The sequence below is a fragment of the Phyllobates terribilis genome, unplaced genomic scaffold, assembly GCF_046119375.1.
Source record: "Phyllobates terribilis strain yellow unplaced genomic scaffold, ASM4611937v1 Scaffold_3__8_contigs__length_932513732, whole genome shotgun sequence".
NCBI lineage: Eukaryota > Metazoa > Chordata > Amphibia > Anura > Dendrobatidae > Phyllobates > Phyllobates terribilis.
The window spans coordinates 169,117,884-169,143,210 of record NW_027362763.1 but is presented as its reverse complement, the minus strand read 5'-3'; the positions used below and the strand labels follow the sequence as shown (position 1 = coordinate 169,143,210).

The following is a 25,327-nucleotide window of genomic DNA, read 5'->3' as shown; positions in this document are numbered from 1 at the left end:
ACCACAAAACAAAATATATGACCCCTCCTCCCACCAAGATGACCTGATCATTAAAAGGGTTGTGCGGTACTTTAGATTACCCCCCATGTATACCCCTCCAGGTCCCTAAGACTTTTTGTAAATACCTTCCGTTGCAGATAATGCCTGTTAGAGGCGCTATCGGTGGCCGCTCACAGGCATCACGTGACTCCAGCGCCGACGTCACGACAAGTGAGGCATGACTCAGTGCTGGGGTCCCTGCGGTGGCTGCTGGGTTACCCCCCACGTCACACCCAGCATCTACTACCCGCTTTCCCAATGAATGGGGAGAGGCCGAGTGTGCGGTGGATGCCGGGTGTGACGGGGGGGGGGGGGGGGCCACAGCCTGGTATCCACCTGGAACCAGGAAGATCGTGACCCCCGACTGCTGCCAGCACTTGTCGTGACATCAGCGGATGTCAGCGCCGGCCACCGATAGCGCCGCTCACAGGCATTATCAACCGCAAAAATTATTTACAAAAAGTCTTAGGGACCTGGGGGAGGATATATGGGCGGTAATCTAAAATACAGCACAACCCCTTTAAAGATGGCCATATCAAATAGTTGTTGTCAGTGGAAACCTCGTCCAGAGGAAACAGCTATCAAATGCTCCCATGCACGTGTACATTTGATCATACGTGTGGTTGGTCAAGAATAGGTGTTGCCTGTATCAGGAAAGGGTAGTAGGCAACTGCCAGACACCTCTGGAGGTGATTATCTTCCCAGAGAACAGGAGGTTCTGCATTGAAATCGATTTTTTCATGCCCGATCCTTCTTTTCTGTGCTACCATCTGTCAAGGAAGAGTTGGAGGAACCATAATCACCTGATAGACAGCCATGCCCACTGAAATTGGTTTATTTGGCCACCACTAATCTAGTCTGTATGACCCGCTTAAGCCACTCCTTAAGATTTCCTGTACACATTATGTAGTTTTCATCGAATAATTAGTAACCTATCCCTTATTAAAGATGTCAATTTAATTTCACAGTCCAGAGTCATACTGTAAATACATCAGTACAAGCAAAACTGACTAAAGTGTTGGAGAATCTTAAATTAGCCATAGAGATTAGGTAACAATCATTCAGCCATCAACTATCTCTCCTGAGTCTCCATCTCTGTAAGGAGAGCAGAGTAAGACACTTCCAGAACCATACATCAGCGACATATTTAGTTACAACTTCCCGATCCTTATGTCCTCAAACACAATCTGTCAAGAGACAGCAGAAGTCCTCTATGCAAATTAGATGGTTGGCCGATCCCACTGAAATCATCCAACATTTATCTAATGTATCCATGGGCCTTTTGGTCTATCATCTGTGCTACCATTTTGATTATCAAAGTTTGAGAAAGCCTTTTAGAGCTACGATTCTTCTAGGGTCTGTCTTTCAAGTTCAAAAAGATTTTGCTGTGGTAATACTCCATGAACATGAAATCTTTCAAGTAAAGCCTAGCTGCAATAGCATTGAAACAAAGTTCCTGGATAATCCATTTGATAAGAGCACAGTGTCTGTGTTAACACAAAGGTTAGATGTTTTCAGAGATTGAGATATAAAGGTCAAATAAATCTGAAGAAGTCACGTAAAATAACAGGTCATCTATATGAAGGACAGAAGATGTTGAATCTGTAGACACGTATTAGAGTTTGGGTTATGAACTTTTGTATGAAAGGGAAGATTGCTTCCATTTGGTGCTGAATAGAGAACTTTAGACAAATTGGTTCATTTTAGGATAGAGATTAGAAGAAGTTACATGACTGAAGTTTTCAACACCATGGTCGAAAGAATTGAAGGAACAAGGCGAAGAGGAAGAACAGCAACCCGATGACAAGATACCATCAAGATAGGCTTAGGTGGAGAAGACCTTGGTGGACCAATCTAGGCTTGCACAAAATAGATCTTCCTACCGATCGTTCATCCATCAAGTCGCCATGGCCCTACATCCAGCCGAAGGCCGTTAAAAAAAAGCAAAAAAAAACTAAATACAAGATCTCTTTTAGCAATGAACACTCAGTTGCAATCTCAAGTTCACCTTCGTTCCCAGTTCATTCATTGATGCAAGTAGACAGATGTTCTCGGTATCATGCACTGTAACAATACTATTAATAATAATTATTTATATAGTGCCAAGATCTATTCTATTATGTTTATATGTCTATTTTAGCTATAGGCTTTAGAGATGAGTGAATCTAATGTAAATCAAATGTGTGTTGATTTTTTGGAAATTTGCTGAATTCAGTATATTCAAAAAATTTGCCATTCACTTCACGTTATTTTACACATTGCAGAAGATTGCAAAAGCTAGAGAAGGACCACATAACCGCAGGCACAGCCAGGTAGGCTTCTCTATCATATCTTGTACCTATCACTTGCAATAGTATAGCTAATCAGGAGGGACTATCATAGCCTGTATAAAAGCAGAAGCAGGAAATGCATCAGCCGTTTAGTGATGAATTTGGAAACCTTACTGTCTATTTTTTCTGATGGAATGAAGGATTTATCTACCAACTGGAGTGCACTTTTTTTCTACATTGAATTTGGATAGTGATAGGACGTCAAAGTTCACAACTAAAGATCCATTTACACCGAAAGATATTCATGAGTGAGCTTTACTGGGAACGCTCATTTCATAATAATCCTCCAGTGTAAATATGTTTTTAATCACTCGACAAAGAAGTAAAATGCTTGCTCATTCGTTGAATTAAATTATCTTATGCTGAACGAAAGATCTTCGTTCTCGGCAGTGCATCATCCTGTGTAAACGCGCTATTGAGAACAATGGTAGCCTATACGCACTGAATGATCTATTACAGAATCTTCGGTGCGCATCCTTTCTGAATGGTCTGCCTGTGTAAGCAGACTATTAAACAATCATCGGATTGTAAATATGTAACATTGTCGGTCGGTTTGTGTAAAAAAACCTTTTAGCCATAGAGATAGGGAGAGAAAGCCATAAACCACTGATGAAACTGTACAGATAGTGCGTGACAGCGCAGCAGTGAAGAAAGGTTACCATCCATTTACCGATACCGTCACTTGGACATTACTAAAGCTGTCTTTGCTTTAAAAAGTTGTATTTGATACAGTCCTACAAGACTTCAGAATGTCGTCAGACATGTATTTTTAGATTAACTGGAGTGCAGTGCTTTTGACTCAAGAAGAATCGATTCACTGCAAATTCAATTTTCTGGGAAAATTTGCTGAAGCTGGTGAATTCTAAATTCAAAAGATTTACTTGTTTCACATAGTTTTATTTTTCTTAAAATTTACACTTGCTCATAAAGTGGAGAACTGTTACCAACTGAGTATCAACTGTAGACCTTATAATTAAGGGTATACAAAGGACAAGTGTTATTCAACATTTTTATAAATGATCTAGATATCGGGAACTGAAGGTAAACTAATCAAATTTGCAGACAATGCAAAGCTAGGAGGGACAGCTAACACTAGGGAAGACAGAGAAAGGATTCAGAAGGATCTTGATAACCTTGGACAATGGGTAGCGACTAATCGGATGGTATTTAACCTGGAGAAATGCATGACATGATTCTACATCTGAAAAAGACCTCATCTGGAATACTGTGTCTAATTCTGGGCAGCACATTTAAAAAAAAGACATCGAAAAACTGGAGCAAGTTCAGAGAAGAGCTACCAGAATGGTGACCGGTCTGCAAACTATGTCCTACAAGTAAAGGTTAAAGGATTTCGGAATGTTTAGCTTGCAAAAAAGAAGGCTAAGAAGAGACTTAATAGCTGTCTACAAATATCTGAAGGGCTGTCACGGTGTAGAGAGATCATCCTTATTCTCATTTGCACATGGAAACACGAGAAGCAATGGAATGAATCAAAGGGAAAAGATACAGATTAGATATTAGAAAAAAACTTTTGACAGTGACTGGGATCAATGAGTGGAACATGTGGTCACGAGAGGTGGTGAGTTCTCTTTCAATGGAAGTCTTCAAACAGAGGCTGGACAGACATCTCTCTGAGATGGTTTAGTGAATCCTGGATTGAGCAGGGGGGTGAACACGATAACCCTGGAGGTCCCCTCCAACTCTAACCATATTGTGCTGGTTAACACCACCAAACCTAGAACAGAATGACCTGGTTTTATTTGCTTCCTATCTCCTTTGTATGACCCTTAGGTTATTTTCCTCAGATTTCTTTGTGAAGGCTGCAGAGAGATCTTGGCAATGGTTCTCATGACCTATTAAACAGGTGATGAAGCAAACTTGACCCCCTCTTCCCAGGGCCACCAACATAGCAGCATAAGCTGTCCCTATGTCACATACACTCTTGCACATGAATGTAGACTGGAAGACCTTTCATTTGTGCATCAATCTAAACCAGTAGGATCCAAGCTATTGTCATCATATATTTTCTTATTCATCAAGCAAGGGAGACAGTAGACTCCGAAAATAGCTATGTGGTTGTTCTAAAGCAATTATATAAAGCAGGTGTAGATCCTTATTAAAAGGTCCAAAGTACAATTTGTACACCAGTTTTCTACCCATTTAAAGGTAATCTGTCAGCAGTTTTTTGCAATGTAATCTGAGGACAGCATGAGAAAGGGGATGAGACACAGATTTCAGGAATGTTTCACTTATTAGGCTGTGTGCTGTTATTTCAATACACTGAATGTTTTATCATCAGAAGACTATCACAGTCTGGACTACAGCTCGCGTGATCCCTGGTCCGACCACACCTCCTCATCTGATAAGCAGCTCACTGTCAATAGATAATGTACACAGAGACCTTGATGTGGACCGGATTAGCATTCTGAGCTCTGCTACATGTAAAAACTCTGATTGTGTCACAACTGCTGCACCCAATAAACTAAAGCCCCTGTCACACTAAGCGAGATCGCTAGCGAGATCGCTGCTGAGTCACAAGTTTTGTGACGCAACAGCGACCCCAGCAGCGATCTCCCTACATTTGACACGTAGCAGCAACCAGGCCCCTGCTGTGAGATCGCTGGTCGTGTCGAAATGGTCTGGACATTTCATTGATTGTTGAGGTCCCGCTGGGTAGCATGCATCGGTGTGTTTGACACCTTACCAACGACCTCGTTGGCGACTCAGAACTGAGAAGTCGTCCCTCATCGAGATCTGAATTGTCAGAGTAGCTGCTATGTGACAGGGTACCAACGACCGCCGACATTGTTATACAGGTTGCTGCGGGTCGCCGTATCGTTGCTGCGTCGTTGGGAAGATCTGACTGTTTGACATCTCACCAGCGACCACATAGCGACACAGCAACGATCCCTGCCAGGTCATATCGTTGTCGGGATCGCTGTAGCGTCGCTAAGGGTGACGGTACCTTAAGTGATACATCATTGGAATCTGGGTCTCTTTTCCTACTTTATGCTGCTCTCAGATGAGGTAGCAAAAACTTGCTGACAGATTCCCTTTAAATATATACCAGACATTTTTTGGTCTCCTCCATCAAGTGATTTTTTTTCTCTAATGTAGACCCAAGACACAGAGACCCCCAATATAGAAAATTCCTTATTCTTGAATATTTTATTGTAAAAGGTTTATCATTAGACTTTATATAACTTGTAACTGAAGGCAGAAAAAAACACAGACAATCCAACAAAAGAGGTAAAACATTCCCTATATACAGTATGATGCAAATGCATTTCTATTAATTAAGCATGCTTCAATGTATGTATAGCATTAATAGAGTTAGAAATGGTGACACATGACGTGTTCCGACCCCCTTTTTATGACCTATTTAATTAAGAAACATTATCCTGATTTATCCATTATTTGCTCATAATTTAAGCTTTTCGTGAATCTTTGTCCTTCACGATCCAATAAGTAATGTCATTGTGAGGATCCCACTTAGCATTATCCGCTTACATAAGCTATGCTTTTAAGTAAACTTCAATGTCATTTTTTCTTTACTTGGTTTATTGGTTTCCATTAATAATGTGTAGCAATAGAAAAAAAGAAACATTTGTTTATTCAATGCTTTTCTTCAGGTGACAAAACCTTTCATTAGTAATTGGAGAATGAATGGAATAGAGGTAGACAGGTTCAGATTTCTATGACTAAAATCAAATTTTCCATCTTACGATATGTGGGAAAACAGTATGCAATTACGGTATACTTTCATATACACAGTATTGTTCAGAAGGGGATGAATTCTATTCTGTCTTGTTTAAAGGTGAATGGCATTGAGAATCTTATATATACTCCATACATGGAAACATCTATTATATATGTGTATGTATATATATATACTGTATATACATATATACAAGTGCATCTCACTAAATTAGAATACCATCAAAAAGTTCATTTATTTCAGTTCTTCAATACAAAAATTATTATTTAAAGTCATTACAGAAGGAGTGATCCATTTCAAGTGTTTATTTCTGTTAATGTTGATGATTATGGCTTACAGCCAATGAAAACACAAAAGTCATTATCTCAGTAAATTAGAATACTTTATAACAACAGCTTGAAAATTTTTTTCAAATCCGAAATGTTGGCCTACTGTATGTTCAGTAAATGCACTCAATACTTGGTCGGGGCTCCTTTTGCATCAATTACTGCATCAATGCGGCGTGGCATGGAGGCGATCAGCCTGTGGCACTGCTGAGGTGTTATGGAAGCCCAGGTTGCTTTGATAGCAGCCTTCAGCTCGTCTGCATTGTTGGGTCTGGTGTCTCTCATCTTCCTCTTGACAATACCCCATAGATTTTCTATAATAGATTCTCTATGGGGTTAAGGTCAGGTGAGTTTGCTGGCCAATCAAGCGCAGTGATACTGTTGTGTAAACCAGGTATTGGTACTTTGGCAGTGTGGACAAGTGCCAAGTTCTGCTGGAGAATGACATTTCCATCTCCAATAAGCTTGTCAGCAGAGGGAAGCATGAAGTGCTCTAAAATTTCCTGGTAGACAGCTGCGCTGACTTTGGTCTTGATAAAACACAGTGGACCTACACCAGCAGATGACAAGGCTCCCCAAACCATCATTGATTGTGAAAACTTCACACTAGACCTCAAGCAGCTTGGATTGTGGCCTCTCCACTCTTCCTCCAGACTCTGGGACCTTGATTTCCAAATGAAAATTGGAACTCTGGGACTTTGTGGAGTGTGTTAATGACTGCCTTCTGGACATCTGTCAAGTCAGCAGTCTTCCCCTTGATAGTGGAGCCTACTGAAAAAGACTAAGGGACCTTTTTACCCGCTTAGGAAGCTTTTGCAGGTGTTTTTTGTTAATTATTTTAATTTACTGAGATGACTTTTGTGTTTTCATTGGCTGCCTGTAAGCCATAATCATCAACATTAACAGAAATAAACACATGAAATAGATCACTCTGTTTGTAATGACTCTATATAATATATGAGTTTCACTTTTTGCATTGAAGAACTGAAATAAATAAACCTTTTGATGATATTCTAATTTAGTGAGATGCACCTGTGTATTTATGTATATACACTGTTCAAAAAAATAAAGGGAACACAAAAATAACATCCTAGATCTGAATGAATGAAATATTCTCATTGAATACTTTGTTCTGTACAAAGTTGAATGTGCTGTCAACAAAATCACACAAAAATCATCAATGGAAATCAAATTTATTAACCAATGGAGGCCTGGATTTGGAGTCACCCCCAAAATTAAAGTGGAAAAGCACACTAGAGGCTGATCCAACTTTGATGTAATGTCCTTAAGACAAGTCAAAATGAGGCTCAGTATTGTGTGTGGCCTCCACGTACCTGTATGACCTCCCTACAATGCCTGGGCATGCTCCTGATGAGGTTGCGGATGGTCTCCTGTGGGATCTCCTCCCAGACCTGGACTTAAGCATCCGCCAACTCCTGGACAGTCTGTGGTGCAACGTGACGTTGGTGGATGGAGCGAGACATGATGTCCCAGATGTGCTCAATTGGATTCAGGTCTGGAGAATGGGCAGGCCAGTCCATAGCTTCAATGCCTTCATCTTGCATGAACTGCTGACACACTCCAGCCACATGAGGTCTGGCATTGTCCTGCATTAGGAGGAACCCAGGGCCAACTGCACCCTCATATGGTCTCACAATGGGTCTGAGGATCTCATCTCAGTACCTAAATGGCAGTCAGGTTACCTCTGGGGAGCACATGGAGGGCTGTGCGACCCTCCAAAGAAATGCCACCCCACACCATTACTGACCCACTGCCAAACTGGTCATGCTGAAGGATGTTGCAGGCAGCCGATCGCTCTCCACGGCTTTTTCAGACTCTGTCACGTCTGTCACATGTGCCCTGTGTGAACCTACTTTCATCTGTGAAGAGCACAGGGCGCCAGTGGCGACTTTGCCAATCCTGGTGTTCTGTGGCAAATACCAAGCATCCTGCACGGTGTTGGGCTGTGAGCACAACTCCCATCTGTGGATGTCGAGCCCTCATAACACCCTCATGGAGTCGGTTTCTAACCATTTGTGCAGACACATGCACATTTGTGACTTGCTGGAGGTAATTTTGCAGGGCTCTGGCAGTGCTCCTCCTCTTCCTCCTTGCACAAAGACGGAGGTAGCAGTCCTGCTGCTGGGTTGGTGCCCTCCTACGGCCCCCTCTACGTTTCCTGGTATACTGGCATGTCTCCTGGTAGCGCCTCCAGCCTCTGGACACTACGCTGACGAACACAGCAAACCTTCTTGCCACAGCTCCCATTGATGTGCCATCCTGGATGAGCTGCACCACCTGAGCAACTTCTGTGGGTTGTAGAGTCCGTCTCATGCTACCACGAGTGTGAAAGCACAACCAACATTCAAAAGTGACCAAAACATCAGCCAGAAAGCATTGGTACTGAGATCTGGTCTGTGGTCCCCACCTGCAGAACCACTCCTTTATTGAGTGTGTCTTGATAATTGCCAATAATTTCCATCTATTGTCTATTCCATTTGCACAACAGCATGTGAAATTGATTATCAATCAGAGTTGCTTCCTAAGTGGACAGTTTTATTTCACAGAAATTTGATTTACTTGGAGTTATATTCTGTTGTTAAAGTGTTCCCTTTTTTTTTTGAGCAGTGTATATATATATGTATATATATATATATATATATATATATATATATATATATATATATACAGTACAGACCAAAAGTTTGGACACACCTTCTCATTTAAAGATTTTTCTGTATTTTCATGACTATGAAAATTGTACATTCACACTGAAGGCATCAAAACTATGAATTAACACATGTGGAATTATATACTTAACAAAAAAGTGTGAAACAACTGAAAATATGTCTTACATTCTAGGTTCTTCAAAGTAGCCACCTTTTGCTTTGATGACTGCTTTGCACACTCTTGGCATTCCCTTGATGAGCTTCAAGAGGTAGTCACCGGAAATGGTTTTCACTTCACAGGTGTGCCCTGTCAGGTTTAATAAGTGGGATTTCTTGCCTTATAAATGGGGTTGGGACCATCGGTTGTGTTGTTCTGAAGTCAGGTGGATACACAGCTGATAGTCCTACTGAATAAACTGTTAGAATTTGTATTATGGCAAGAAAAAAGCCGCTAAGTAAAGAAAAATGAGTGGCTATCATTACTTTAAGAAATGAAGGTCAGTCAGTCCAAAAAATTGGGCAGACTCTGAATGTGTCCCCAAGTGCAGTTGCAAAAACCATCAAGCGCTACAAAGAAACTGGCTCACATGAGGACCGCCCCAGGAAAGGAAGACCAAGAGTCACCTCTGCTTCTGAGGATAAGTTTATCCGAGTCACCAGCCTCAGAAATCGCAGGTTAACAGCAACTCAGATTAGAGACCAGGTCAATGCCACACAGAGTTCTAGCAGCAGACACATCTCTACAACAACTGTTAAGAGGAGACTTTGTGCAGCCGGTCTACATAGTAAAATAGCAGCTAGGAAACCACTTCTAAGAACAAGCAACAAGCAGAAGAGACTTGTTTGGGCTAAAGAACACAAGGAATGGACATTAGACAAGTGGAAATCTGTGCTTTGGTCTGATGAGTCCAAATTTGAGATCTTTGGTTCCAACCACCGTGTCTTTGTGCGACGCAGAAAAGGTGAACGGATGGACTCTACATGCCTGGTTCCCACCGTGAAGCATGGAGGAGGAGGTGTGATGGCATGGGAGTGCTTTGCTGGTGACACTGTTGGGGATTTATTCAAAATTGAAGACATACTGAACCAACATGGCTCAAGTATATAATCCCGCATGTCTTAATTCATAGTTTTGATGCCTTCAGTGTGAATGTACAATTTTCAAAGTCATGAAAATACAGAAAAATCTTTAAATGAGAAGGTGTGTCCAAACTTTTGGTCTTTACTATATATATATATATATATATATATATATATATATATATACAGCTCTAGCACAAATTAAGAGACCACTGCAAAATTTTCAGTTTCCCTGATTTTTCTCTTAATAGGTATATTTTTGAGTAAAGTGTAAATTGCTGTTTTAGTCTATAAACTACTGACAACATGTATCCGAAATTCAAAGCTAAACAATATTTATTTATTTGCAGCAAATGATAAAGCGTCAAAATGCTAAAAAAGAAACTGTGCTTTCATACCTCAAATTACTCATGTTTTAACTCAGGAACAGTTTAGAAATCTATATTTGGTGGACTAACCATGATTTTTAATCACAGCTTTCATGCGTCTTGGCATGCTTTCCACCAGTCTTTCCATGCTTTCCAATAGAAAGCTGTTCAGTGGTCTCTTAATTTTTGCCATATACAGTATATATATATATGGACATATATCTATCTAGTTACCTATTATTTATAGAGTTTGCACCAAGTCTTATAGGAATCATTTATTGCACTATTATTACATTGTATAATTTCTCCTGTTATATAAGTTACTTCTAGCACGCTATATGCTTATGCTTATGTCCCTTTTTGGAAAAAATAAGGTTATAGGGGACCCATCACATTAATCTTGCTGTCCAAATTGCAGGCTGCTGGTTTTAGAGCTGGAGGAGCTGAGAAAACCAATACATTATTAATTATGTGGGGTAAAAAAAAAAAAGTAATCTTCTCTCTCTGAGCTTAGGAGTCCGGTAAGTAGTCTTAGTAGTGATTGACAGTGTGTAAGTGTAAATACAGAAATAGCTGTCAATCACTGAGTACAACCACCCACTCGACTCTGAAGCAAAGAATGAGGAGAAATTACATTTTAAAAAATATGAGTTTGACTGGAGCTACATAGTGACTTTGGCTGAGACCAATGTTCCCTAGCTGACGCTGCTACATCGCAAAGCCATACAAGTGAATGGGGTACTATTGCGACAAATTTTGTAGTTGCAAAGAGTCCAACTGCATTAGATTTTTGAAACTTGCTTGTCACAGTCGCAATACTATTGGGTTCGCAATGTGACCCCATACACTTGTATTGTGGTGCAATGTAGCAGCAACATCTTGCAAACTTTAGTCACCCGACTGGTGTTGAGGCCAAAGTCCCCATGTTGTCCCGACCTCATACAGGATCTTTTCCCACTGAACGATGTACCAATCAGCTCAGCTCTTCCTGCTTTCTAATCTACTGAAAGCAAGAAGGCGAGATCCAGCTCCACGGACACAAAAATCTTCTTTATTGGTACGTGTTAAAATTCCAAATAACACCCAAATTTGATAAGAGCAATAAAAAGAAACACTGACGCATTTCTGGTTAATCAAGCCATGACTAAGAGTGATTGACACACCTGAAACGCGTCGGTGTTATTTTATTGCTCTAAGCCAATATGGATGTTATTAGGAATTTTAACATGTACCAATAAAGAAGATGTTTTTCTCCGTGGAGCTGGATCTCCTCTCCTTGCTATGAGTTTCGGGTGTTTTGACAGTAACACTATCCGTGCTCCTGACGAGACTGGATTCAGGCATTACTGGTGAGCTGGACTTTGTTTCTTCATATCTCTAATCTAGTGCCCACTGACAGGACCACATGATAAATTATAAGAGGCTTTACCTCATCTCCCTACTTTGCATTTACATCCTGTATTTTTCCTTATTGACTTTTTGTTACTAAATCACCACATCCATCTCCTCATTCCTTGCACTTTGTCTTATTATCAATATGTCTTAGTGCACAGTTGGACGTGCCTCTTCATACAATGCTTTTTGGATCAAAGACAAAACTCTCGGTGCATTCCTGCGGGTCTAGAAGGCCCATTTCTCTGAAGTACCTCTCATGCTCAGCAGTGGTAGTTCTTTGTGTTTTATAAAGCCGTGGATATACTGTACAAATGACTGCAAATAGGGGAACCTGAACAGAATAAAGTCTTTTTAAGTGGATTGTCTCCAGTGCAATTCATAAGACAAGGATCATTTTTGTAATGCATACAGTACGTATGTTGGTAATTTTTGTGATGAGTGATGAGAATGTTCTGTCTTTCTCGTAGAAACATGATGGCCAGTTCACTGTCATACAGCTGGTGGGGATGCTGCGAGGTATTGCTTCTGGGATGAAATACTTATCGGACATGAATTATGTCCACAGAGATCTGGCTGCCAGAAATATCTTGGTCAACATCAATTTGGTTTGCAAAGTGTCAGATTTTGGCCTCTCTCGAGTCCTTGAGGATGACCCCGAAGCCGCTTATACTACAAGGGTATGTTGGGTAAATAGTCCTCATAACTACTACTCCTCTTCTCCTTCCTTGGGTTTCCCAGTGATCTGCATTCCCTTACCATCATCAATAGTGAACTATCTTACTACTTAGAAGTCCTATAGCAGTTGGTCCTCACTGTTTTCTCTTTCTTCAGCATCGTGACCAGCTTGACCAGACGTTAAGCCCTTATAATTCAACATCAGGTCTATAGTTGTCAACTACAACCTGTTAAGGAGGAAATTATACATCCATTTTCTAGCTTCTCATATGCCTAAAAGTATACAGCTGGCTTAAAGGGAATTTGTCACCAGGTTTTTGGTACGTAATCTGAACGCACTGTGATGTAGGGGCTGACATCCTGATTCCAGTGATGTGTCACTTACTGATCTGCACGCTGTCATTTTGATACCATCACAGTTTTCTCTGCTGCAAAATGCTGAGCTCTGTAAAACTCTGCCCACACCACTGATTGGCAGCTTTCTCTGTACACTATATAGTGCCATAAAGCTGCTAAATAGTGGTGGGGGCGGGCTTACACAGAGCAGTTGACTAGGAGGCATGAGACACCTAGTCCTGTAGGGATAATCTCCTGCTGATAAAATGCTGATTTTATTCACACAACAAGACAGCCTACTAAGTGACACATCACTGGAATCAGGGTCTCAGCCTCTATATCATATTACATAGCAAAATCCTACTGACATATCCCCTTTAATCCTTTCTGTGCACATTGTCTACCTGATCAATGTAGCTAATGATAGATTTTATTGTGCTATTGACATTTTATTACTAAAGAGCAATCAGTGAACTAATTTCTGTACATTTTATATTCCTTTTTATATTCTCTTTTTTTTTTGTTCAATGTAACAAGCTATTTAATTTATCTTAAAAGGGAGGTAAAATTCCGATCCGGTGGACAGCACCAGAAGCCATTGCTTATCGAAAGTTCACCTCAGCAAGTGACGTGTGGAGTTACGGCATCGTCATGTGGGAAGTCATCTCATATGGAGAGCGGCCATACTGGGAGATGTCCAACCAAGATGTGAGTTACTTAGGATCCCTTATGTTACAACAAAACCATCATGTTTGGACTTGTAAAAAATCTCATGCTGTGTTCACATGCAGCATTTTTACAGTGTTTTTTGCTGCATTTTTTCTGTAAATTGAAAGCTGCTTTTTACAGAACAAGCAAAAGCTATGAAATTTCACAAATCATTTGCACATGCTTGGTTTTTTTTCCTCACTGAATTTGAGAACTCCTGCATTTTTTTAAATCTGCAGCATGTCAATTATTTCGGCATTTTTGTAGCATTTTTGCAGCATTTTGTTGGTTTTCATATTGCTTTTGTATGGATGAAAAAATGCCCCAAAAATGCCAACATTCTGCAGATTCAAAAGAATGCTGGAATTCTCAAATTCAGTGAGGAAAAAAAAGCATTTTTGCAGCATTTTTTCACACATAGAAAGCAAAATGAAAGCGAAAAAAAAGCTGAAAAAAAAACACACCAATGTTTTTGCGGCATTTTTGTGGTGTTTTTGAAGAGTTTTTGGTGACCAAAACAAACTTTATTAAAGCTGTACTGTGGACAAAGCACACATGTAATCCACTCCCAAAAAATGATGCAAAAAAAAGCCACAAAAATGCTACAAAAAAACGCCACGAAAATACCACAAAATTGTCGGTTTTACTTCCAAAGAGCAGATTTTGGCTGCAAATAAGAAACACATCAAAAAAGCTTCATGTGAACATAGCCTAAAGAGGTGTCTTGTATTTTTCAAAAGTTGCAATAGCGTTGGGAATGATTAAAAAGAAAGAACTATTACTTACCCTTTGATTGTGAGATATTTAAAAGAACACTATTAACATATGAATAAAAGGTAACATTATGTCGAATGCCTAAAAAATTCCAACCTTAATTTATTCTTTGAATACCTCATTATTCTACATTATATGTCAAGAAAATACCAAATGGTTTAGTTTATTTTCTTGTTCTTCACCTTCAATTATTTATTTTTAATAGAATTTAATTCGGCTAAATGGTATAGATTGACCTGACCAAGTAGTTTTCCCCTTTTTAGTTCCTAGCAAGGCCTGGACTGGCCGACAGGAGAGCAGGAGAATCCTCCGGTGGGCCCCTGTGCAGCAGTAGGCCTCCACCCTCTTATATGAACAGTACTTGGCACAATATGCTTGAATCACTATGTACAGACAAAGGCAGCATCTTATTCATTTAACAATCTACCCAGTTAATTGTTATATTAATTTATGATTGAGGATGAAGTCACATTTGCATGTAGTTGAATAGTGGGGTCCTGGAGTTGGTTACTGGTGGGCCCTTGGCACCCCAGTCCGACACTGTTCCTAGCGGAATAATAATGTGGTCCTATGGATTTACAGCTTAAGTGGGCCATCTCAACAAGACCCCAGAAGTCAGTTCTCAGAGCTGGGGTCAGTTAAGACGAGACATACATGAAATGAACGGATAACCATGTAATGCATAGCTGGGCTGACACCACCAGAGTGAGAGCTGCTCTTTGTCATCTTTCTGCCCTTGCTCCTACTTAGGGTCCTAAGTGTTGAGATTCTCTCTATCAAATCCGTATTCTATAGCAGGACATTGGAAAGACAACTCCTATATATGTATAGCTTTTTAATGGGGTTGACAAGAGACGCATCCCTAGCAATCAGGCTGTCTCAAATTAGATAAAACCTTCAGCTCAAGGCCAAATTGGACTTTATCTGCAAAAATAGAAGGGCCACGGAGGCTTAGCAGTAATCTCATCACACTTGCTTTAATCTTACGGCCATAATAAGGTTGTCCGAAAGGCAAACATTGTCCAATGAATGGTGAAAACTCAGTATTTGTGAAGTTTTAAACTATTTTATTTATCTGTTAAGGTGGATCAGTCATGATCAGACAATTTTTTGATTAGTAAAGTCCTGGAGTGATTTGAGAAATTCTGCTTCCAATATGGATATTCGCCCGGGTCAGAGATTATGCCCTTGTAATATTACATGTAAATACATAATGCTACAAAATAACGCTGGTAAATTAACTTCAGCTATTATTTTTATTGATTGCCTTAACCCCTTCATGACCTTGCGATGTTCCGTTTTTGCGTTTTCGTTTTTTGCTCCCCTTCTTCCCAGAACCATAACTTTTTTACATTACTGTCAATATGGCCATGTGAGGGCTTGTTTTTTGCAGGACGACTTGTACTTTTGAAAGACATCATTGATTTTACCATATAGTGTACTGGAAAATGGGAAAAAAATTCCAAGTGCTGTAAAATTGCAAAAAAAGTGCAATTCCACAATTTTCTTTTTTTTACCATGTTCACTAAATGCTAAAACTGACCTGTCATTATGATTCTCCAGGTCAGTATGAGTACGTAGACACCAAATATGTATAGGTTCTTTTTTATTTAAGTGGTGAAAAAAAAATCAAAAGTTTGTAAGAAAAAGAAATGGCGCTATTTTCCGAGACCCATAGCATCTCCATTTTTTGGGGATCTGGGGCCGGGTGTGAGCTTAATTTTTTGCGCTACGAGCTGACATTTTTGTTGATACAATTTTTGGGTACATACGATGTTTTGATCGCCTCTTATTGCCTTTTACTGCAATGTTGCGGCGACCAAAAAACTGTAATTCTGGAGTTTCGATTATTTTCCTCATTACGCCATTTACCGATTGGATTAATTTACTTTATATTTTGAAGAGATCTGACATTTCTGAATCCAGTGATACACATGTTTGGTATTTTTTATTGTTTTATTTTGAATGGGGCAAAAGTGGGGTGATTTGAACGTTTATATTTTTAAAAAATGTTTTCATATTTTTCAAAAACTTTTTTTTTAACTTTTTACTTGCTTCAATAATTCCCTTAGGAAACTTGAAGCTGTGATCATCCGATTGCTTGTGCTACACATAGCTAGGCTTCAGCTGAGATCAGCAGTGACAAGCACGGGGGTCTGCAAAAGACCCCCGACTGTCATGCCAACCCATCAGCAACCCGCGATCATGTGACAGAGGCGCCGATGGGCGGATTTTATGACGTGCTTCTGGTGCGCTCAAGTTAAATGCCACTGTTAGTGATTGACAGAGGCATTTAACTTGTTAACAGCTGCAGGTGGATCGCGATTCCACCCACATCTGTTGGAGGCACATGATGGCTGATCAAATCAGCTGTCATGTGCAGGGAAAGATGCAGGCTCAGCACCGGTGCCCGCATCAGAAGGGGGTAGACGACCTTGGATGTACCTATACGTCCAAGGTCATGAAGGAGTTAATAATTCACTAATTCATTGGTTCTTAGTCTACATGATTAAGGACTCTTAATGTTAAAAAAATGTTTGCTCTCAACTGGCCATCAATATATTCTATATTATATATATATATATTTTTTTATTTTTTTTGTTATTTTTTTATAATAAAATAAGCTCAACTTTCCTTGTATACCTATAATCAAAAGAAAACATTCTGTTCTCCAGAAGCCACTACTAGGGGGAGCTTAGGAACTTACCACATGCTTAATCAATAAATTCAATAATAACAGATTATGCAGCAAGCACCTAAGCTCCCTCTAGTGGTGGACTCTGGAGGATAACATTTTAGTTTTTAACTTCATATCAACTAACTGGAGCTCTGTGAAGTAAAATAAAGTATAAGAATACAATGAAAAGTAATCTAAAGTTTGTATGTACCCCAAAATAGTTCCAAGAAAACTAAAGTCATACCAATCTCAGAACATGAGGACCCAAGCCAAATTTTATTTCTTAGTTTTCGAGTATTTTTAACACATAAAAAAATAGACAAGATTGGTATTACCATAACCATATTGCCCCGAAGAATCATGTTGATCGGCCATTTTTACTGCACACCAAAAAACATTTCAGAATTATTATTAATTATTATTATTATTCTAAATATTACACATTAAACTAAACAATACACAGAACAGAGTGCCCTTCCTTTATTTGTGTTTAAAGGAGGGGCACACTTAATTCTCTCAATTACTTTATCTATTTTGGCTTTTAAGTCTATTATTTGTCCACTTCAAAGGTTTACATCTTTCCAGGAAATAGAACATAAAAGAGAGTAATCACATCAGATGAAATAGTCCACGTTAGAGGAATGAATGGGGCTGTCATAATGCTAATGAATTTTAATGTTTCCTACTAGGTAATTAAAGCGATAGATGAGGGGTACCGCCTGCCTCCCCCCATGGACTGCCCTGTGGTTTTACATCAGCTCATGTTGGATTGTTGGCAGAAGTGTAGAAGTGACCGACCCAAGTTTGGTCAAATTGTTAACATCCTCGATAAATTCATACGTACGCCGAGCACCCTAAATGAACTCGCCAACAGCTCTACATGGTAAGAAATGAGAATGTATTATTTATTAATTTTCCATGAATTATTGTGTACCCAGGTTATTTTGATCATAATCATATTAGAACCAAATTCATGGGAAGCCAGTAAATTGTTATGTTCTTGAAATGTTAGGAAATTTTTGGAGGTTTTTTTTCAGTGATTATGCTTTAAAAAAAGCCTGAGAAATGATTTAATAAACACTTGAAAGACTAAATCTATTTATTTATAGTATAAAACCACTTTGCTGTGCATAAATTCAGTGTTTTTAGTGTTTTTTTTCTCTTTTCAAGTTTTGAAAAATTGCCTGATGGTAAAAAAAATAAAGTGTATGTCACTTTGGTGAAGCGGCTCCTGATAGAATTTGCTACACTCTAGGCACTGTCCAATCAGAAGACTGCAGAATACGCTTTGGGAAAATAATCTTTCAATAAGATTAAAAAAAAAAAAAAAAAAAAACTCTTCAAAACTGCTTCAGGAAATGAAAAACTCCCCCGAAAACTCCCAATAGAGGAGCAACGCTTGTGGCAGTTTTCACTAGAAACCAGAGTAAGGGTATGTGCACACAGTCTTTTAACAGTGTTTTCAGAGCAGAAACTGAGCAAAAGTTTTTGAAGAGGAGTTTCTGTTCCATTTCTGTTCCAAAACCTCCTCAAAAACAGTGTGTACATAGCCTAAGATAAGGAAATCTATGTAATTTCGAGAAGAATGTACAGACTCAATGGAGACATTTTCCTAAGTACAAATATATCCTTCTTTACCTCACTTGGTTCCACAAATCCGAAGATGAGTAACATGTGATGACTAGCTTTAGCACAGGGTAAGCCAACTAATAGGTGGTGTAAACTTAAGGCCCTATTAATCAAGGCTTTTAATCCAGAATTCTGGTGTAAAAAGCTTTGAAAAGTCGCAAAGGCTGTGCTCAAGTTTTATGACTTTTGGCATTCTCACACCATTTTCGCCCAGCTCCAACAAAGTGGGCGCAGCTGGGGTCAGACGGAAGTGTGGCAACCCCTACTTGTCAAATTCATGATGAGCAGCAGTGTTCGCTAAGCTACAACTCTTACTCCGACTGAAGTATGATTTGTGGAGAGGTGCACATGCCACCTCTCAGATGCTCCTGATTCACTTAGAGGCATTCGCTCCCTCATCAAGAAGGGCATGAAAAGCACAAGTCTTGATGAATTGAGGCTTTTCACCAGTAAATCTTAAAATTAGACGGATTTACCAAACAGTGTGTAAACTCTGAGACATTTTTAGACTGTCTATTCTAAGGCTGTGTTCACATGTTTAAAAGTTGTTTCGTTTTTGGATCAGATTTGGGATGACCAAGACAGCCATCTTCTGAACTTCTGATCATGCGCGGCCCCTGAAGCCGGGAAGCGTACACCCAGCTGCAGAGACGCAGTGATACTACTGAGATGAGCGTCGCCCATGCGCCAACTCATGCAAATTATGTTATCATGCCCACAAGGGCGTGATAACATGGAAGAGGGCCGACTAGTCTGGGGAACTTAAGCCCCATCAACTAGTCAAAGCCCACATTAGCATAGCAAATGGGGACATTATAAATACTTTTTTTATACCTTGTTTTCACTCAATAACGTTATACAGGGCTGGTTAGGCAGGGAATTTACTCGTACATAGGTGAATGCTGCTGGGTTGGAGGGCATGGGGGACCTGACAGGTTTCACTATGCAATGATTCAATGTTATTCATTGAATAGTTATTTCACATCACTTCCTGTAAACTCTATAGGCCTCATTCATACTTGTCGGATTCCACACAAATTTCATAGTAGATTCCACATAAAGTATCCGAAACCCTGTTCACATATGACGGCAAGTGACCATGTAAATTTCTAGCTGCATGGCAGAAAAAAATCTTAGAGAAAATTATAGAGAACAATATTTCCATTTACCTCCCCACTTCATTTTTTTACTGTAAAATGTCCAAATATGTCACTAAGGCTGGGTTCACACATTTCTGCTGCTGCAAGTACAAGTGGATCACCAAGTTTTTCAATTACTGCTTATTTATTTTCCAGGCAAGATCCAAATATGCAAGAAGCCTTTACAGTGACTAGTGTAGAAGAATGGCTAGAGGCTATCAAGATGACTCAGTATATAGAGCATTTCACAATGGCGGGATATGTCACCCTAGATTCTGTGCTGTACCTAAGCAACAGGTGAGGACTGTCTCTATTGTATGTCATTACTCAATATTGCCTATGTAATGTGTCCTTATAAATTCACACATGATACACATGGCGCTTGTATTTTTTACACCTTACACAGTATTTAGATAGAGGTTGAGGTTATTAGGGAAGGCAGTGCATTCAGGCTGTAGACAGGAAGGAAAACATTGTCCCTCCATGAGCTGTAAAAGTGGAAATCAGCACAGGAATGAATCTGTTCTAATGCATGAGCGCTAGTGAAGGCAGCAGCACCCTGGACGCACAGACCTCAAATTCAGCATTGCAGACTGAAAAATGCAACATTGTTAATTAATGGTAACCACATAAGGAATATTTCTACAATCTAAAGTAACCCTCATTTTTAAGTATTGCTAAAATTATTAATATGCTAAAATGTATGTAATAAATCAAAATGTATTTTTAGAGAAGTCTTACCTCCCCCCCCCCAAAAAAAAGTACCCCAGTGCTTCTTCATAGTTGGTAACTACTGCTTACCTCCTCTATTAGATCTTTGACTGTTTACAGAGATTGGGAGATTGGGGCAAAAAATGTACCCTGACCACTATTCTTGACCACAGTCTATGGAGATTGAGTGGTGGGGTGGTGCTGCAAAAGTTTGTGAGTTCGTATTCAGTTTGTGCCATTCTTCTATGTTGAACATCAGCAATGTACAAGAGATGAGGGGGAGGACACAGGAGAAAGGAGGAGAAGCAAAGGGCTTCTGGAAAATGTAGTTTCCTAGTCAATTGCACTGCTGGACCGCCCACTTCAGTCAAAGCAATGATGAAGAATGGGAAAAAAACATGAGAAAGAAAGCACATAGTATGGTTACTGTGCATAGGACTATATGTATTATTAAGTTATTTATGGTAGCTACTGGGGTTTACAACAAAAAATTACATTCTGGGATAATCTTTCTAAAGAAGACCTGTTACTTGCTCAAAATATGGAGTTAATTATACTGTAAAAATTATTCTGCCACTTACTTCTGATTTCTGTATTGCGTCACTCCATTGCAGAGATGTGCACATTTGTAAATTTTGGAGAGCAGTATGTGAAATCTCTGCTTGCAGACCCACTAGGCGTTTCTTCCAAGTCTCTTTCACCCTTCTCTCCCATTCACTAACAATCACAGCTCGGCAGTGTCTGAGATTGCTTGATTTCTAGATTAGGTGCCGAACTGTGATTGATAAAGTCTGAAAAAACAGAGTTTATCACAATTTCTGTGGGGTTTTTATTGTCCACCCGCGTTTGAGAGGATTGAACACAGGTTTTCAATGTTCACTAAGCCACTTATTTATCACTTTTGCCTTGTGACATGGTCCTCCATCATGTGAAAAAAAGCATTGTTTTCTCTGATGAAGTCCCCTTCAGACTGTTTGGGACATCTGGAAGAATGAATGTCCGGAAAAGAAAAGGTGAACACTAACATGAGTCCTGTGTCATGACAACAGTAAAGCACCCTGAGACCATTCTTCTGTTTGGGCTTTTCATCCATGGAGGGGGCTTAAGGCCCCGTCACACTTAGCGACGCTGCAACGATCCCGACAACGATACGACCTGTCAGGGATCGTTGCTGCGTCGCTATGTGGTCGCTGGTAAGCTGTCAAACAGGCAGGCTCACCAACGATCAGGGGAGCAGCGACATCGTGGAAAGAATCTTTCCACGATGTCCTGCTCCTGGTTACGAGCCTGCTGAAGCAGGAGCAGGCTGGTAATTATGGTAAACATCGGGTTACTAGGGGCACGCGCGCTCCTAGTAACCCGTTGTTTATCATGGTTACCACTCTGCTACGGTGAGCGGGAGGTTACCGCACACTTTAGCAGGCTCGTAACCATGATAAACAGCGGGTTACGAAGTGCGCGTGTGCCCCTAGTAACCCGATGTTTACCATAGTTACCAGCCTGATCGCTGCTCCCGCTAGTCACACACAGCGATGTGTGCTGACAGCGGGAGAGCAACGACCAAAAAATGGTCCAGGACATTTTGCAGCGATCAGCAACCTCACAGCAGGGGCCTGATCGTTGCAAAGTGTCACACATAGTGACATCGCTGGTGAGGTCGCTGTTGCGTCACCAAAACCGTGACACAGCAGCGATCTCGCTAGCGATCTCGCTATGTGAGACGGGGGCTTTACTCACAATTCTGCTAAGAACATCTGCCATGAGATCTAAACATCCTCCAAGAGTGATAACTAAGTGGCTTGGTAGGTAAAGCATTGAAATGTTAGGTCTATGGACAGGAAACTCCCCAGATCTTAACGCCATTAAGAACCTGTGGTTAATCCTCAAAAAGTGGGTGGACAGAGGAAAACACAGATGATAAACTCCAAGCGCTGACTAGACAAGAATGGTTTGTCATCAGTCAGGATTTTGCCCAGAAGCTAATATCCAGTATGTCATGATGAAGTGCAGAAAATAAGATTTAATTCTGGAAAAAAAAGTTAAAAAACTTATGAAATGTGTATAATTGTACTAACCATAGAAACATGTGGCTAAAGGATGTAAAAACACTGAAGCAGAAACTTTGTGAAAACCAAAACTTGTGTCAATCTCAAATCTTTTGGCCGTGACTGTACAGTAGATCCTATTACAAATGCATGGAAGTGGATATCCGAGGTGATCTGAACATCCAATGTCATGATTGTCAATTCGCCCATATGCAAATTATACATATTTCCAATCTAACAACCATATTTTAATGGACGGCTGGCTAACATAGGTTCCTACTAGTGATGAGCGAGCTTGTTCTGTTAACCCTTTCGGCGAGCATGCTCAGGTGCTCACCGAGTATTTGTGGCCTGCTCGAATGTTATGTTTGAGTCACTCCGTGTGCATGATTTGCAACTGTTTGACAGCTTTAATACATGTGAGGAATGCCTAACAAACAGGCAGTCCTCACATGTATTAAAGCTGTCAAACAGTCGCAAATCATGCACACACAGTGACTCAACCATAACATTCGAGCAGGCCACAAATACTCAGTGAGCACCCGAGCATGCTCGCCGAAAGGGTTAACAGACCACGCTTGCTCATCTCTAGTTCCTACTCTTTGTAGCTTATGCTCACAGAAATAGGCAAATTTCACATTTTCACTGCTCATCTCGTTTAATACATGCTTTATTCCGAATATCAAACTCGAATTTCTTTTCTCACCCCATATGAATTATATAGACTATTAATCTGTGTCTCTTTATTGACATGGCGTTTCCAATTAGCCCTGGAAATTTGACTATGTCCTCTTGTTACCAACTTCCCTGTGCATTATGAATGTCAACATTTATCTTATTTGCCAAAATAGACATATAAGAACATGTAAGCTTCAATAATAATTAATAATATCTTTTATATCTATTTTTTTAGTGAACTGACCAAAATGGGCATCACATTAACGGGCCATCAGAAAAAAATCCTCTGCAGCATACAGAACCTTCAGGCACTAGGAACACATGTGCAAATCTAATAGCGCCCGGGTGTTTACCATGTCGTATAACGGGATGTACTGTGCACTACCAGAAGCAGTATACTCCAAGCTGCGGATGTCACAGCTGACCTTCCAATAATACAACTACTGCAGGAAATGATATTCAATTCCCAAGGTATATATATGGGAACAACGTCTGGATTTCGGACTACGGTGCCTTTAGATAGGTATTTTTGGATGGAGAAAATATCTATGAAATAATTCCAAGAGACATAACCCAGTGTCAAATCTATAGGCCGAGTGATTGTTGATGGTTCGATATAGTGGAAATTGTTCGTGTAAAAGGCAGTGGTGCAAGTGACGAAATTTTCTATGTTACAGAAAATGTTATTTGACTGATTAGGATTGGGTCTTGTTTTTCCCACAAGGGTGATGGAGAATGGATCCAGTCTATACGGAGCACAGTAAACCGTGCTGCTACTTACAGATGTTCTTGAGGGTGGTATACCTCATGGGTTAACATTCTCCAACAGGTAGATGACAGACCTGAACCTCTTCACCATTAACATGTCATCCATTCATGGCAGTATAATTTGTAGCCAATAATCCCAGCCCTCTGCCATATCCTTGGTTTGTAGCCATCACGAGTCTGCTCCGTCGCACCGCATTGTCGAGAAACTCAATAAAATCTATGTAGCATTTGTATCACATTGATAGTCCTGTCTTTCAATAGTAAGAGCGCATGAAAGGAGGATTTGCGTAGGGTTGCATTTATCAGGCTCAAGGATATCTCCGCTCTCTGTGAAATCTTTGCGAATCATTGTCTAAGGGTCAATGCTTAAGAGGCTCCATTTTCTACCCACATACATAGATGTAGAATTCGAAATATTTCAATCATGTGCATATACGGAAACTCATGTCATAGAAAGACAATAAGTTTACTTATTTTTTTCCTTGCGGCTTTTATTTATCAGAAAATAATAGGAGCTAGGGTTTGTGCATCCATTATCAATGATATATTGTGGGACCGGCTGTGGCAACATTGTACATAGATGTTGAGGAAGTCTGTAAAGATAATACATTGTAGCACAACTCTGCTTTGTTGGGTGTGTACACAATGTTGTGTTCATTTCGTGTGCCATAAGTAAGCGCCATGCCCTGGATTCTTAAGAAGAGGACCGTAATGGAAGCGTAAATTGCAAGATACAAGCTTTTCACCTAACTGCAGCAGATCTGGACCCGTGCCAAGCTCTCCACACTAATTCAGGAACTGTTGGCATCAAACCCAAAGCCGAACAGTTCATCTGCTACTAAAAGGAACAACTTTTCCAAAACACACAAGTGTACTCATGTGGGATGTTTTATACATGAATCTCTATATATTGTATATATGTACATAGCTTTCTTTTGAATGTTAATAAAAGACCAATAATCAAAAGAACCATATAGCAAAGGAACAGATGGGCTCGTTATTTATGTCGTGAGAATATGGAAATGATGCTGTTATTTCATGCATTGATAATATGAGTTGAGACTTGATTTAATTTCTATATTGTAGGTTGTCCATACGCCTTAAGTAACTCTTATTTCTGAAAGCTACTGTATTTTATGTGACTCCCCCATACACATGTACCACAGGTTTATAAATGGGCACCCCATTATATACAAGATAGTGAGCTGATCCCAACACAAGCAGAGGGTTTTCCCAGCCTACAGCTAATCTGTATGGACACC

At 40.0% G+C, this 25,327-nt stretch overlaps 1 protein-coding gene across 5 annotated transcripts in view; it reads left to right on the top strand.

Moving 5' to 3' along the window:
- LOC141258951 (ephrin type-A receptor 3-like) overlaps window positions 1-24,853 on the top strand; it is a 349,962-nt gene extending 325,109 nt beyond the window's left edge. For 3 of the 5 annotated variants that reach the window (XM_073674263.1, XM_073674264.1, XM_073674261.1), the window contains 5 exons: window positions 12,393-12,611; window positions 13,495-13,644; window positions 17,785-17,978; window positions 20,020-20,160; window positions 23,533-24,853. In XM_073674263.1, the coding sequence (XP_073530364.1) occupies window positions 12,393-12,611; window positions 13,495-13,644; window positions 17,785-17,978; window positions 20,020-20,160; window positions 23,533-23,632 (804 nt within the window). In that variant the 3' untranslated portion in view covers window positions 23,633-24,853. The remainder of the gene's footprint in view (window positions 1-12,392; window positions 12,612-13,494; window positions 13,645-17,784; window positions 17,979-20,019; window positions 20,161-23,532) is intronic. The other 2 variants (XM_073674265.1, XM_073674262.1) reach the window with 1 other exon arrangement.
- The last annotated feature ends 474 nt before the right edge of the window (window positions 24,854-25,327 follow it).